Raw genomic sequence first — 16,176 nt, 5'->3', positions numbered from 1 at the left:
ATTTTTACATATTGGTGGATTTTATAGGTAGAATTCTTTCTCTATTTTTTATTCTATTTTTCTGTTACAGATTAAACTTTTTTTTTTTTTTTTTTTACTAACTGTATCTTTGAGTAATCCTTTCAAGAAAAGGTCGTTGGGGGGTAAACTAATGGAATCTCTGCTTGTCTGAAAAATGTCCATTTGGCTTCCTCAGAATTTTCAAGGTTATGTCCCTTGCCTTCTGGTTACCAGAACTGATGACAGTATTGAGGAGAAATCTGATTCCATTCACAATCTTATTCATTTTTAGGTAAGCTGCTTTTCTTCTTCTCTCTGGAAGATACTAAAGTGGTTTTCTTCTTATCAAAAATTCTACAAGAATGTGGCCTTTTTGCTAGTTGTTCACATTCACCCTGTTTGGCCTTTGATGGGTCCTTTCAATCTGAAGGCTTATACATTTCATTTGCTTGGGAAAATTTTCTCCTCTAATATCTTTATTTCTTTTCTCCATTGTCTCTTTTCTTTCCTTCCAGACTGATTAGATGAATTGCTTCTTTTAACTTTTCTTTCATATTTTCCATCCCTGTGTTTTTGTCTTCTGTTCTACTCGATTTCCCTCACTGAGACCCTCTTATGGAATACTAAATCAGACTTCACCTGTGTCCAGTCTATCATCCACCTACTGAATTCCTTTTGGAATTATGTTTTTAAATCCCTAAGAATAACTTTAAATTGTCTAATTATTCTTTCTCAAAGTAAGCAATAAATTCCTGCTTTATAGATAAAGTGTTCTCTGGAATCAGATATTAGTTATAATTTTTAAAGATATCTTGTCTCTTTCTCAGATTGTCTGCTCCCTTCATGACTGGTTAGTCTTTGTAAGTCATTTTGAACCTTCCCTTTCAAATTGATACCTTCCTTCAAAAGTCTGGTCATCTTAAGCTGTCTGTCTGTATTTATAATGAAGGACTAGGTTTGGTTAACGAAAACAGCAAGTTCTGCTGCATGTTAGCTGTAAGATTTCAGACAAGTTTTCTTCCTATGTCTAAGTTTATTCATCTCTACAATGGGATACTACCACTACTCACTTCATAGGAATGTTCTGAGAATTAAGTAAATTAACACACACAATGCCAACTGTTTAGAACAGTGTGCAGCACGAAGCTACTCCTCCATACATGTTAGTGAGTGTTATTTCTATGGATCTCCTCTACCTTGCTGGGCTGGATGAAGTTTTCTTAAGTGGGTGAGACATGACTGGTTACCTGGTTGTGAAGCTGGGAGGCAGGTAGGCAATGGCCTTATCTCTCTACCAACAGATGCAACATTGGCTTTATCCTAGTGTAGATGACTTGAGAATATCCTTCTCTTGGGTAGAAGGATTTCCTCTCATCTTTGACCATCCTGCTTCCTTCCTATAAACTCAACCCTTGCTGCTCTCTTAGGCCCCCACATTCTTACCAGAAGTCCTTCCCAGGTAAGTAGCTGTTCACTTTCTTTACAGGGTAATTCTTAGGTCTGATTAAATGTGTATGCTGCCTGCTGCTAGGGGAAAGGTTGGGGAACTGGGTTTGGAACTAGTGCTTTAATTCCCGAATACTGTCTTACCCTCACTTTTCTTTTCACTTGTTCACTTTGTGTTTGATATTCTGCCAGAGTTGTTCTTACCATTATAGTAGTTTTCTCCCGTAAGTGCTCTGCTCTGTGGTTTTTATTTTCTCTGTTATTGTATATCTGCTCCCATTTGCTTTCTAACTGCCAATAATTCTTCACAATTTCTGGTCAGCTAATAGCACTCTTTCTCTTTTTAGTGCTCATTTTCTATTAAAGAATGTATTTTCTGACTTTTTAATGATTTGGGGCAAAAAGAGGGGTGGAGGTTAGTGCTCAGTCCTCTAACTTGAGCCAAGTCATATAATTTTTCATACTAGTTAATACATTAGTATCTGCTGGTAACAAGGGTGAGACCTGTTTATGCACTGCACCTACTTTTAGAGAGACGCATTTATGTATATTATACACATTTAATCAAGGATTTAATTTGATGACCATTTAAAATGCAAAGCAAAAAGAGACATTAATACTTATCAAGTATCCATATAACTATGCAGTTATATATAGTAGCTTTAACTGTCTATATATGCATCATATAACTATAACAATACAGAGAATTAATCTAGAAGCTAAAGTAGGATCATTTCACTCTTGTTCCTTTTCTATAAATAAATAGAAGTGTACCTGAAGGGCTCATAATCCATGTTCTCAGCATTTCTGAAGGCTTCCTATCAAATACGCTCTTATTACCCACAATTTTATATATCGATTTGGATAACATATTTTGAAGAAAAAATTCAGTATCAGCCATTCTTGCTTTCCCCTCCCTTTTTATTGAACTACCAACACTAATACAGCACATCACCAAGCAAAAAGTGCTATTTACTATGCAAAAGGCACAGTCAGTGATTGGCGTCTAAGACCAATTGATCTACCCATTACCATTATCTCCCTACCTCCACTAGCACTACTATGAAGCTATTGATTTAAACACTGTCGATCGGTTTCCATTTTCTGATTTTGGGCAGGCCAATTAAGAAAGTGAGTAATTGTGATTACATTGCTTCAGGATCAATTACATTTGATGTAAGACAAAGTGTTCTTTTTGGAATACACACAAAAATAATTTTTGATCTAGTGTGGTTATGTACTTAATAAAAATCTACAACAAATAACTAATTCAAACCTTCAGAACAGAAAAACATATTAATGCAGATGCTTATAATAGCTAAGGCTATTTTCTGTCTAAAATAAATTCATCATTTTCCTAAAATTAGTTTAAGAGAAACTGAGAAAAAATTATTCATATGTACTTTCCAATGGAAGATAAAAATCAAATATTATCTAAATATTTTTCCCTAAAGGGACTTAGTTAATTGTCAAAGACAAGATGTAAATCTTATCCAATGAACTAAACAGAAAATCTCTGTAGTGAAAAAATATTTTTAAAAACCCTTCACTGCACAGATGTATGGCAAAAACCACTACAATACTGTAATTAGCTTCCAATTAAATAAATTAAAAAAAATTTTTTTTATATTTTTTAATATAAACTGAAGAGAAAAAAGAATTTTTTTAGTTCTTAATTTTGCCCTAACTTAGTGCATAAGCTTTGTCATTGGGCTCACATTGTCGAAATCATTAAAATGAATATACCTCTGGTGTTGGAGGCAAATCTATTTAGAGTGATGTTACTCATAGTCTTGTGCTCAGTAATATTGATCTGTGTTGTTTGTCTAATAGAAAAATAATAAACAATTACTAGGCAATGTTGGGAAAAGTAATCAGTTTTTATATATCACTAATATAGCAGACCTCCCAAAACATAAAGGTGAAGATCTGCATAAAATCAATGTGTTATGCTACATTGCTTATATTCATCATTGCAGGTTCTCAGCAATAAATGGTATAATATCAGGCCTGACTTACTGGTATTGAAAACGTATATGAAAAAGAAAGATTCATTATACTTAACCTATAAACTTATTTAAAAGTGTCTGTGTATTTCCTAAATCTGGAGGTATTTATCATAACAAATTCTGTTAGAAGCTACCTAAAATTTAGATAAATAAAATGTCTCAATTCTTCTCAGAATAAGAACAAAGGACTTCAGATCAAAATAACAAATTATATCTTAAATTAGAAAAATATAAAAGAAATCAGTTCAAAGATAACTCTTAAAGACACACAAATACAGCTTTCTATTAGTTTGCTAACAGTTTCTGGATTTCATCAGAAGTGTATAAAAATTATATAAAACAATAACAATGGGAAATCTCAATCCTAGAAAAGCTCTTTTGAATAGTATTCACCTATGAAACCTTTGCCAACTGATAAATGTTCTCTTTTGAATTTCATCAAAAGCAGTAAATGTATGGGTTTTTGGTAATGACAGAATCAGTAATCCTCCACTTAAGGGGCTTAAGATACCATATAAAATGTTTCAAAAGGTATCTTTCCTGGGCTAGTCAACAATATTATGAAATTTAATTTCTCCTGAGTTTTCCTCATGAATTTTCTCAGACATTTTCCAAAAGCATAGAGGTAAGCAAAAAAAAAAAAAAAAAAAACGAAAAAGAAAAATATTTAGCAGGCTCTAACAAACTGAAGTTTAACTATGTATGGAAGAAAGAAAAGTGTTAGTCATTCAGTTGTGTCTGACTCTTTGTGACGCCACGGCCTGGAGCCCATCAGCGGACTACAGTCCAGGAATTCTCACACATTAGAAGAGTGAAACTGAAAGTGCTAGTCACTCAGCTCTTCGTGTCCAGCTCTTCGCTACCCCATGGACTGTAGCCCACCAGGCTCCTCGGTCCATGCAATTTTCCAAGCAATAATACTGGAGTGGGTTGCTATTTCCTTCTCCAGGGGATCTTCCTGATCCAGGGATAGAACCTGGGTCTCCCGCACTGCAGGCAGATTCTTTACTGTCTGAGCCTTCAGAGAAGCCCTTGGCCACATACAGCAGACTGTAATGGCTATCTGTGTAATAAATACTAAAAATACATATATCACACATAATTTGTGCAACTATTTCAGAGCAGTCTAAACACTGCCAAAGAAAAACATGACTGTGTAAATATTTTCTCTCATAGAAAAAGCATTTGAAAGTCTTGATTTTGATCTGCTATTGTTTATAGTAACAAGAAACACAGAAGAACTGAACTCACCACAACTGGAAATTGGCAGTCTGAGTGGAATCACAGAAGTCAATACCCATTGAAACGGTAATGGATCCCGCAGGCTCAAGAGATTCTAGGAAATAAGATAAATTTAGACATGAAAACACAGAGGAAGTGAAAAAGAGGCAAACTAAACACTGAAAACATATGTAATGTTTGTGGTTTGGCTAGAACAGTCAAATTTAATGATAATTTGTAAGAATAATTTGAAACTAAGGGTATTAAAGCAAATTATAAAATAATTTCACCTCAAGGCTTTCTTTTTCACGACTTAATTCTGCACATACTACAATGAACATATTACACCTATTTGTTTCAGAAATACAGCCTATCCTGAGAAATTTCATGTTTTACAATACTGTCTTGATAGGAACTGAAGGTAAGAAGGAAATAAATGTTTTCCTGTTTGTAACATCTGTACCAGACTCTGGGTGCTTTTAAGAGATTATGTACTTTATGGAATATTTACTCTAGATATAAAAAATACATTTTAAGCAATGTCCTAAATTTTCACAGGGGAAAAAGTCCAAAATTGAAAGCATGCAAATTAAAGCAAAGTTGGAAGAAGAAATTAATTTGTCCTCAGGTATTACTGAAGATAACTGGCATTATATGAACCAAAACAGTAAATCTAATTGTATTATTTGAAGAATTACTCAAAGAAAATTTAGTAGGAGATTATGTTATCTTGAAAAAACAAATTATAAAATGACATTTTGTAGATGTATAATTTCTGAAGCTTCACCTATCAACTAATCAAGTGTGGGAAATAACTGCTTCAATATACAGTACTGGTTGATAATAAAACTCAAGATAAACAGCAACACCATTTTACACTGCTTATGACTCCAGAGTCAAAGAGTAATGCTGTACATTAGAATAATAAGGGATCTTAAACATATACTATTTAGTATAAATATTTGTATATATTCTGTATTTAAATAGAAACCATTCACTTTTGATTTCTACTTTGTTTAAAGTCTCCGGTATAACTGTGGTTGTATTGTTAGTTGCATTATTAGATGTAATTATATTTTAGCAAGCACACAATGGTCCAGTAGACTCTGATTATCCTAGGGCTTGTGATAGGTATAATTTCCCATTTAACGCTAACCATTACAGAAATCATGGTACAGGTAGGACAAAATAATTCAGTAAGCTTAAAATATTAATAAGTATTTTTATATCTAAAAGCCTAAATGAAGATTAAACATTAAAAGGAGGTATTTGATGCTGATTTTTTTTTTTTTTTTTTGACGCTGATTTTTAGTGTTATTGGTGTGCCGGTTCTAGCTGGAATTCCATTTATTTATAAACCTAACATTTACCAGGAGGGGATGTAAGTACCCCAGAAGCCTTGCTACTTATCTTAGACAAACAGGCTTTACTGTGAATAACTACAATGACGGTTTTCTTGCATTTCTCCTAAAGCTTACACCGTATCAGTTCACAGCTGTCAGTCACACTGTTCAACGCTCTTCTTCACTGAACCCTTGATGCTTTCTTCTGGGCCACAGATATACTGGGGTTTGGTCTTGTTTGCACCTGACACCACATTGGTAGCAAATCTCCAAAAAACAATGGCACTCGGGACTAGATCTTTCTATATCATGTATCCTCACGTCTCATTTGACCAAGTGACAGTTCTTAGGATGCCTTGATGATGGCACTGTTTGACACAATTTCATAACATCCTCAATCTTAAGATAATCAACTGTGAGTTTAGTGCCATACTAAATCTGGAGGCTAGGTCATGATCAATGGTATGTTTTATTATATGAAAGCTTCAACAGCAAAGGGGCTTCCCTGGTGGCTCAGATGGTAAAGCATCTGCCTGCAATGCGGGAGACCCGGTTTGATCCCTGGGTCGGGAAGATCCCCTGGAGAAGGAAATAGCAACCCACTCCAGTACTCTTGCCTGGAAAATCCCATGGACTGAGGAGCCTGGTAGGCTACAGTTCATGGGGTCACAGAGAGTCAGACATGACTGAGTGACTTCTCTTTCACTTTCAAGAGCAAAGTGATCAGCATAAAATTATTCATACAACAGAGTTTTATAATATTTGAAGCCTACTATAATACATTGGAAAAGTTTATTCAGGCAGGGGTCTATAGTTGAACACTACTTCTGAATCATCACAATATACATGAGAGGGTTATGTAGAAATGGCTGAAAAACACTGGTTCTATTACACTGCTATCTTAATAAGTCACACAGGATGATGTCTACTATGACGGGACAGTTGTATAGTACCTAGTGAAATCTTAGCTGAACTCAAACTTGTCAAGTGTTAACATAAAGTCACTGAATATAGTGCAGAGAGCCTAAGGCTACTCTTTTGGGGGTGTGTGTGTGTGTGTGTGTGTTTTAAATCTCTTGTGTACATGTACCTGATCTTCGTGGGAAAATGGCACTTTATTCCTAAAACTTTTGCAAAGAATCCAGCTTCATGCTAGAGGCAGGGCAAAATCCTGACAAAAGAGTTTTCTCATATTACAGAGAAAAAGAGAACAGACTGGTGACAAGTAAGAAAGTCACTGGACTCCTTAACATACATATATGTGCTTATTAAAGAACACAAATATCTTACTTCCCTTATTTCACAAAAATATGAAAATGCAGTATTTTTGTTGCATCCTTAGGATGTTTTTGAAGGACTAATTAAGATATACCATACTCTGAGCTCTACTGTTATCTACTGATGAAAGAGACTAGGTGGTATTACATACAAATCTACACTGCACGGGAAAGAACTCTGTATCTTGAGGGTATCCAGTAAATGCCAACAAAATGAATGAAACCCTATGGTCAGGAAATCTGCCTAAGAAAAGAAAGCCTATTACTAGTACTGAAGCAATGATATATATTCATATTTTATTTTGGTGTGAAGGCCATACTCTGAAATTTATTGTATTTATTTCTTCTGTTCTACATAGGCCAACAAAAGGTCAACTCATCAACTCATTATGCCAGCTCAAAGGAATGTTAATACTGTTCTACTGTTTTAACCTTTGGATAACACTTTCAACCTTCAGACAATGCATATATCAGTTGCTTGATGCTTTTTAAAGTAACTTTTTAACTAGATAAAAAAAAAAGCTGGATTGCAAGCAATAAAAAAGAACACAAATTGGGATATTCTTAATTCCTTGGCAATATGTTACCCACAAAATAAATAAGAATCAGCACACTGTATTCTTTAAATGGTGTCTTAATTACCAAATTATTTTTTTAAAAGGATATTAAGTGGGTTCTGAAATCAATTTACTTTAACTCTACTTCTCTCTACTGTGGCTGCTACCAAATTTCATCTAAATATTAGGAATTTTTTATATCTTTGTGGAAAAATATAACACAAAGGATGACTTCTTTATCGAATGACTCATTAAAATGACAGAGGAGAGAATTCGACAATGTCAAAGAGCTCACTCAGGCAAAGATGGAGAAAAGCAGAATAACCATACGATAGGAAATCATGAGTAAAGAAGGCAGAGGTCAAAAGGCTTTGCTCACCTGAAGTGTTATAAAAAGGGAACTATGTGGACCAATCTGATTTTAACACTTCAAGGACTCAATGACAGAAACCTCACATCACTTTTAATTAACATCTTTTCTGAAGTTTCTTTCAACTAAACTGGAGGACTGCCTCCACTCACGCAAAACCAAAATAGAGCTATGGTACCATTTAAAAATTCAAAGTAAGCCATACAACTGTTACACTAAATGCAAAGAAGGTGTATTCCTGTAACAGCTGGAGAGACAGTGTGATGTAAGGGGCACTGAGGTAGCCTGGCAGGCACATGGTGCCCAGGGCGGGCAGCCGACTTGACATCAGCTGGCCGTGCAGCAGGTGGGGATAAAGCCCGGGTGCCGCCATACTCTCGTGCTTTATCCACGAACAGTGAGATTTCTGGGTTTGCCCTTCAGTGTGAAAAGATACTGATTTTTAAATGGTGGCAACAGATTAAAACGCATGATGTGTGAAAATACCAGTAGGCTTTTCTGTCTTCAGAAACATACTGTGGGCTTTCTGCCTTCAGAAAGAGGAAGACAAACAGAATTGGTATACACCCTTCTCAGTCTTTGCTCCCCTCACATTTCAACCTACAGAATGTGAAGGAAAATGGGGAAGAAAAGATGCAGGAGGTACTATAACCAAAAGGCAAAGTAAAATCATTCAGGGAAGGACGCTGACCAGGAAAACAGGTGGGGGTAGGTGATGCAGGTAGGAAAAATGGGAAGCAATTTTGATTCTCCAGAACCATTCTTTCATCAGTACTGGTTATCACCATTGCTGGCATCTGATTTGCTATGGGCAAAAAAATGTATTTATCTTACACAACAAATTTGGTTTAAAAAGGAAAAACTAATGTTGGGCTGGCCAAAAAGTTCATTCAGGTTCTACCATACCATGGCAATGAAAAACGCAAGCGAACTTTTTGGCCAACCCAATATAAACCGAGTTTGCTAAAAATCAATAAAATAGTATGTATTCTACTTTATTTTAAAAATAAACACATTTAATTATAAATATAGTTAAAGCAATAAATGAGAATTAATATTTACCTATTGGATTAAAAACATGCATTTGCATGCCCATAGGAAGCTTTTTTTCCCCTACATGGATATTTTCTATCTTCTGATCAGTGGTATTATTCAGTGTTATTTGCACAGAGACCATCTTATCACCAAAAATGCAAGGCTGTCTTGGAAAGAAGTAATGGGCAGCTAGTCCTTTCCCACTCATTCGATGAAGCAGCACATGAGTCTTCCCTGGTACAAAGACAGGAGTACTGACCTATTGCACATTGGAAAAAGAAAAAAAGAAGTGAATTAGTGATTATAGTTACTAATTCTTAAAAAATATGTAAAAATTCATAACATTTAACTCCTATTTCCCCTAAAGTATTAAATAAATCACAATAAGACACAATAGTAGGGTATCACATAGATAGATATGAAGTCAGAAATTATAAAAATTCTTCTGTAATTTCCAGGCATATATGAAAATATGTTGACAATCTACATCTAAAAAAGAAGAGAATAATTACAGTTATATAAATATATATATTTTTGGAGTTTATAAACTTTATTTTCTTCCTAGGTATAATATATTTTGGACATTTTGCCAATTTTATTTTTATTTTTAGTAATTTGTCTTTTGATTTCCCTGGGCTTTCAAACTATAAGATATAAGGGAGACAGAACTTATATCTGCCTATAACTTCATTACAGGCAGATTATAATATCTTTCATTATAGGCAGATACTTATACTTTCATTTCCAATCTTGACTCCTTTAACTTTTTTCATCTTGAATTTCTTTCGCTGTAAACTAAAGATTTTTTAAGTGGTTCTTCCTTTGCTTTAATGATTAAAAGATCTTCCCTGCCTCAAGATCAGGTAACTATTCATTTACATTTTCTTCCAGAGCTCTTATGGTTACAATTTTTCAATTTATGAGGAACTAATTTAGGTATATTTACTCTATATTTAATCATTTTTCTCCAAATACTTAACATCTGTACATGATTCAATGACTAGCTTTTCCTCAATGATCTGTAAATGCAAACATTCTAATTATTTAGTTGGAGACATTTTTGAACCTTGATAGAACTGCTAAATCAGTACCACACAGTTTTATTTCTTAAAGCCTCACAATATGATTCAGTTGTTCAACAAAACAAAGTGTCCCTTATTCCTTCACCCACCCCGCCCCCTGCCAATATTTTCTTGGCTAATCACCTGTTTCTGTTTCCACTGAACTTTAGACTCTGAGCTAAATTCAACTGTGACTGGAATCAAAGGCAGCATATTAAAGTAAAAAAAAAAAAAAAAAGTCTATTCTAAAATCATAAGGAGGCTATCTTTCCATTCAAAGTATTGCATGTGACTTGACATAGGAAGGCTTAAAAAAAAAAAAAAAAATTGTAATTAAACCAGAGAAGGTGATGGCACCCCACTCCAGTACTCTTGTCTGGAAAATCCCATGGATGGAGGAGCCTTGTAGGCTGCAGTCCATGGGGTCACTGGGAGTCGGACACGACTGAGCGACTTCACTTTTACTTTTCACTTTACTGCCTTGGAGAAGGAAATGGCAACCCACTCCAGTACACTTGCCTGGAGAATCCCAGCGACGGGGGAGCCTGGTGGGCTGCCGTCTATCGGGTCGCACAGAGTCAGACACGACTGAAGCGACTTAGCAGCAGCAGCAGTCAAGATTTGTTCCTAACAAGTGCACTCTCCCAAACCAGGTTTCCTATTATAATTTAACCTGTTCAACATGTTCACTATGTCACTGAGATCTGATATATAAAAAGCTTAATAATAATACTAATCATTTAAAATGCATCAACAAAAATTCAAGAGTTACATAGAAAAGCAGAAAAGAAGCAGGAATCTGGAGTTATATGCAGCCAGGAATTAGCGCTCTAGACATCATATAAGGTTCTCTGAAGGCATGCCTTATGTCATTTAAGAGCTATCAAAGTGTCTCAGATGGTTTATTGAATTCTCTTAATCTAGTTCTGGGACACATGATCCAAATATATATATATATATATATTCTACTTTGTCTCAAAATTCTGCACCTTTATTATGATAGTTAAAATGATGCTAAAGCAGTGTGCAGCAATGGAAGAAAAATAGTGTAATTGTCTTCACTCATTCTTTCTACACTTAGCCAAATTCAAGAAGCACTCTTTAATTAATGAAGTTAGCATCTAAAAAGGTCCTCCCTAACAATCCTCCAAGTTTATCTACGATAATGCAAAGAAGCCTACTGTTTTCTTACACAGTAAATAGCTCCTAAATGGCATTTAGAGGGTAATAATATAGCTTTTTTTTAACTACAGAGACGGGCTAAATGAGAATGACTATTTTTTCTAACCTATTTTTTAAGTTCATACAAGTCACAATTAGTGAATCTCCTCTAATATCTTAACTACATAGATGATATTTTGTTCAATAAAACCAGTAGGTTCCATAAATCCTTTGCCAATTTCCACATGTAATACAATTAATCCTGACAAGAAAATAAGACTTTAGTTCAACATTTTGTATATCAGATTAGTTACCTATACTCCAGAAGCACACATATGATCTGTCGGTGCTTATATTCTAAGATGGCTTTTCTGACTTCACAATTGATAAATAATGATTATTTTACTAACTGCTAAAACAATAGTAAAAGGTAAATTAATTAGAGAATGACCTAGGCTGGGGCTGTGAAAATGAGGATTTAAGTTTAAGGATACTTGAAAAGTCTGAACAAAACAGACCATCTTTGGCCCACAAGCCAAATATGACCTGCTGCCTGTTTCATAAAGTTTTATTGGAGCACAGCCATTTGCATTCTTTGACACACTGTGGATGGTTGCTCTTCTGCTCTATGGTGGAAGAGCTGAGTACTTCCAATACCTAACATATTTACTATCTGGACCCATTATAGAAAAAGTTGGCTGACCCCTGACCTAAGGGCACAATGTCACATCCTTCCCTCTCCAGTTGTTGAGGAATAGTTCTCCATATTCTCTCACAGTTCTGCACAGCTTCTAAGGAAAGGCATTAACAAACAGCTTTGCTCCTGAAAATCTTTTCCAGGATGTATAGCAAACAGTCTTTGGAAACAGGTTCAGTGCCTCCACTCTGGCACAAAGGTTGAACAGGTTTACCAAAAGACCCTTATAAAAGGCTTGGATCTTTTATGCTAAAAATCTTCTTCTCTAAAGCAAAACACTGCATGTGCACTCATATCTAGCATTCATCCTGTCACCCTGTGAAAACTGGGGAAGTGGTAATAACGATATTCCCCTGGCTATTGCTACTGCTGTGAGTAATAAACTGTACTTTGCCTTTGACACAGGAGTCTGTGTCTTCTGTCAGTAGCCATGAAATTGTCTCAGGCTCCTTTGTTAACCTGCAAGTGAGGCAATATCTCATACCCTTCACAGTTCTTTGATACCTATTCATTTCCTTATTTTTTGGTCACTCAACAATTCCCAGATCCACTTACCCCAAAGAGCTAAATTAACACTGAGTAGGACTATCATGTACAGCTGGACAGCTGTAACTGCCTGAGACGGGGATATGAGCTAAAAATCTAGCTTACACTCAAGGGCACCTTTACAGAATGTTCACAATGGTACTGCCTGGGCTAGCATGCTTTGCTACTGAGAAGCCTATTTAATATAGGAGAAAAGTGAAGTGAAGTCACTCAGTCATGTCCGACTCTTTGTGACTCCATGAACTGTAGCCCACCAGGCTTCTCCACCCATGGGGTTTTCCAGGCAAGAATACTAGAGTGGGTTGCCATTTCCTTCTCCAGGGGATCTTCCCCACCCAGGGATCGAACCCAGGTCTCCTGCATTGAAGGCAGATGCTTTACCCTCTGAGCCACCAGGGAAGTCCTTATATAGGAGAAGCTACTTTTTTCTTTTCACTTTCCTTTGTAAAAGTTGATTTTATAACCTGGACAATTATTTCTATGGGTTTCTGATGTCTTATGATGTCTTCTGATGGCTGACAACAAAGTATCATATAAGTTTTAGGACAGACATTGAGGAATCAGGATTCAATGTTTCAGGATTGCTTTTATCTGGTTGAAGACTAAAGGCTAGTCTTTCAAAGGCGCTTTCTCCCCAGTGCTCTACCTATAGAGGTTATGTCCGGGACTGCCTAACACATCCGACCATCTTCTAAGAACGCTGCCATTCAGTTCCCGATGCAGCTGGCATGTTCTCACGCCAACTCATGATCTGACCACATTAAGGAAAGGTTCAGGAATGGACACCTGGCCCAATGAGTGCCTTTTCTAGGATTTTTGGATATGGCACTTGGGAAGTGGAGTCAATCTCTCTCAAGTAGCTAAAAGTCTGAGATTTAAAACTCTAATGTCTGTGGCCACATTTCCTGCTGTATTGCTCAGCAAGAAATAAAGCAAAGCACAGCTGAGAGACAGGGAGTCCTGCTGGTATCTCTGGTTTGGATGGTTCTTAAAGATGACATGTTCCTACCATTTCTGAAGTGTGGCTTTCTGTAAAATAATCTAGGAAGTGGAACCCCCTGCCCCTTTTCTTTAGTTTAAGCCAGTTCAAATTCAGTTTCTGTCATTTAACTCCCCCAACTCAACTACTAATCAGGATTAGCCAGAGTTCAGGATGCTAACTGGGGACTGGGGAATAAAATCATAATGGGAGAAATGTACTTTCTCATTCTTTCCCCTAAAGCCTTGGGACAGATGTTATGGTGAAACTCATGCATGGCATCTGATTCGGTTCAACCATATGAACCTAACAATTCTATAGATCAAAGAGTTGAATTAGAGCAAAAGAAATAAAAGCAAAAACAAACAAATGGGACTAAGTTAAACTTAAGAGCTTTTGCACAGCAAAGGAACCTTTGACAAAATGAAAAGATAATCTACTGGACAGGAGACAATATTTGTGAATGACATGACTGATAAGGAGTTAATAACCAAAATACAGAAACAACTCATACAATTCAACATCAAAAAAAAACAAACCACCCAATTAAAAAATGGGCAGAAGATCTGAATAGACATTTCTTCAAAGGCAACATACCGATCGCCAGCTGGAACATGAAAAGATACTCAACATCTTTAATTATAAGAGAAATGCTAATTAAAACCACAATGAGATATCACTTCACAACTATCAGAATACACACATCTTCTCTATCCATTCATCTACTGATGGACATTTTGGGTGCTTTCAGACCTTGACTATATTAAGTATGTTGCTATGAACACTGAAGTGCATGTAGTTTTTCAAATTAGTGTTTTTTTTTTTGGATATGTACCCAGGAGTGGAACGTTAACATGGCAGTTCTATTTTTAGCTTTTTGAGAAACCTCCATATTATTTTTCACCAATTTACATTCCTACCAACAGTGTAGACAGGTTCCCCTTTCTCCACATCCTCACCAACAATTGTTGTGTTCCACCAATGTAAATTGGTGGAAAATAATAAGAAGTTTCTCAAAAAACTAAAAATAGAACTACCATATGACATTCCACTCCTAGATATATATCCAAAAAAAAAAAAAAAAGAAAACACTAATTTGAAAAACTACATGCACTTCAATGTTCTTAACAACATATTTACAATAGCCAAGATCTGGAAGCAACCAAAATGTCTATCAATAGATGAATGGATGGAGAAGATGTGGTGTGTACACACACACACACACACACACAGTGTAATAACACTCAGCCATAAAAAAGAATAAAAATTCTGTCATCTGCAACAACATGGATGGACTTGGAGGGTTTTATGCTAAGTGAAATAAATCAAACAAAAAAAGACGAATACTGTATGTAGAATCTAAAAAAGAAAACATACTAGTGAATATAACAAAAACAAAGTAGACTCACAGGTATAAAGAACAACTAGTGGTAACCAATGATGAGAGGGAAGGGAGAGGGGAAAGATGGGAGTAGGAGGTTAAGAGGTACAGACTAATATGTATGAATTAAATAAGCTCCAAGGATATATCATACAACACAGGGAATACAGCCAACATTTTATAACTGCTATAAATGGAGTATAACCTTTAAAAACTGATTCACTATATCGTTCATCTGAAACTTAAATAATTTTGTACATCAACTATACCTCAAAAAATAAAGAGAAAAAAAAAAAAAGAGTGGAATTAGCAATTCTTATGGTTCAATCTAAAAGCCTGCTTTGGTTCAAGGCTACTCTCTTCAGGGAAGAGGAATTCTTGATGTGCCCATACTACTCACTGAAGTTCTATGCTGAGGTTACAGAGCAAAACCCCGGCTAATAAAGGACCGGTTTGCCTGTCTTTGTTCTCTGACTTCTATGTCTCCCTGGGTATCTTGGGGAGAAAGGTGAGAGACCACAACCTCACATCTGGATTACTCCTATAGCCTTCTAGTTGGTCTCCTTGCTCCTATTCTTGCATCCTACAGAGCACATACTGAAAACAGAAGCCAGCAAGAATCAGTTAAAATAAAGTTACATCATGTCACCTCTCTGTTCAAAACCCTTCAGTGGCTCCCAATTTCATTGAAAATGAGACCTAAAAACTTTTATAAAGGCCGTTAAGGCCCCATATGGCCTGGCCCCACTGCGTTTCTTTGACCTCATTTCCTGTTACTTTTGAACCCACAACTCCCTTCACTCCAGCCACCCCGACACCCTTCCCACTCCTTGCACACACCAGTAAGCCTCCCACCCAGGGCCTTGGCACTGGGTCCCTCCCCCTGAAATGCACTCTCTCCAAATACTCACATGGCTCAATGCCCATATACCTTTGCTCAAATGTTCCCTTCTTAATGAGGTTTAACCCATTAGCATCTCTTCCTGCTGCTTCCCCTTTCTTCTTTTTTCATAGTCACTTAATACCTTCTCAGATACAATACACATAATCACATAATTTGCTTATTTGCAATGTTTATTATCTGTCTCTCCAT

At 36.0% G+C, this 16,176-nt stretch overlaps 1 protein-coding gene across 1 annotated transcript in view; it reads right to left on the bottom strand.

Annotated features, from left to right (window-relative positions):
* AP3B1 (adaptor related protein complex 3 subunit beta 1) overlaps positions 1-16,176 on the bottom strand; it is a 227,970-nt gene that overhangs the window by 26,149 nt on the left and 185,645 nt on the right. Inside the window, exons 23-24 of the mRNA XM_061158118.1 lie at positions 9,286-9,517; positions 4,707-4,791 (exon numbers count right to left, since the gene is read on the bottom strand). Of these exons, the coding sequence (XP_061014101.1) occupies positions 4,707-4,791; positions 9,286-9,517 (317 nt within the window). The remainder of the gene's footprint in view (positions 1-4,706; positions 4,792-9,285; positions 9,518-16,176) is intronic.

This window comes from Dama dama, chromosome 12, assembly GCF_033118175.1.
Source record: "Dama dama isolate Ldn47 chromosome 12, ASM3311817v1, whole genome shotgun sequence".
NCBI lineage: Eukaryota > Metazoa > Chordata > Mammalia > Artiodactyla > Cervidae > Dama > Dama dama.
Note: the sequence above shows the minus strand (reverse complement) of the source record. Positions and strands in the feature narration are given on the sequence as shown.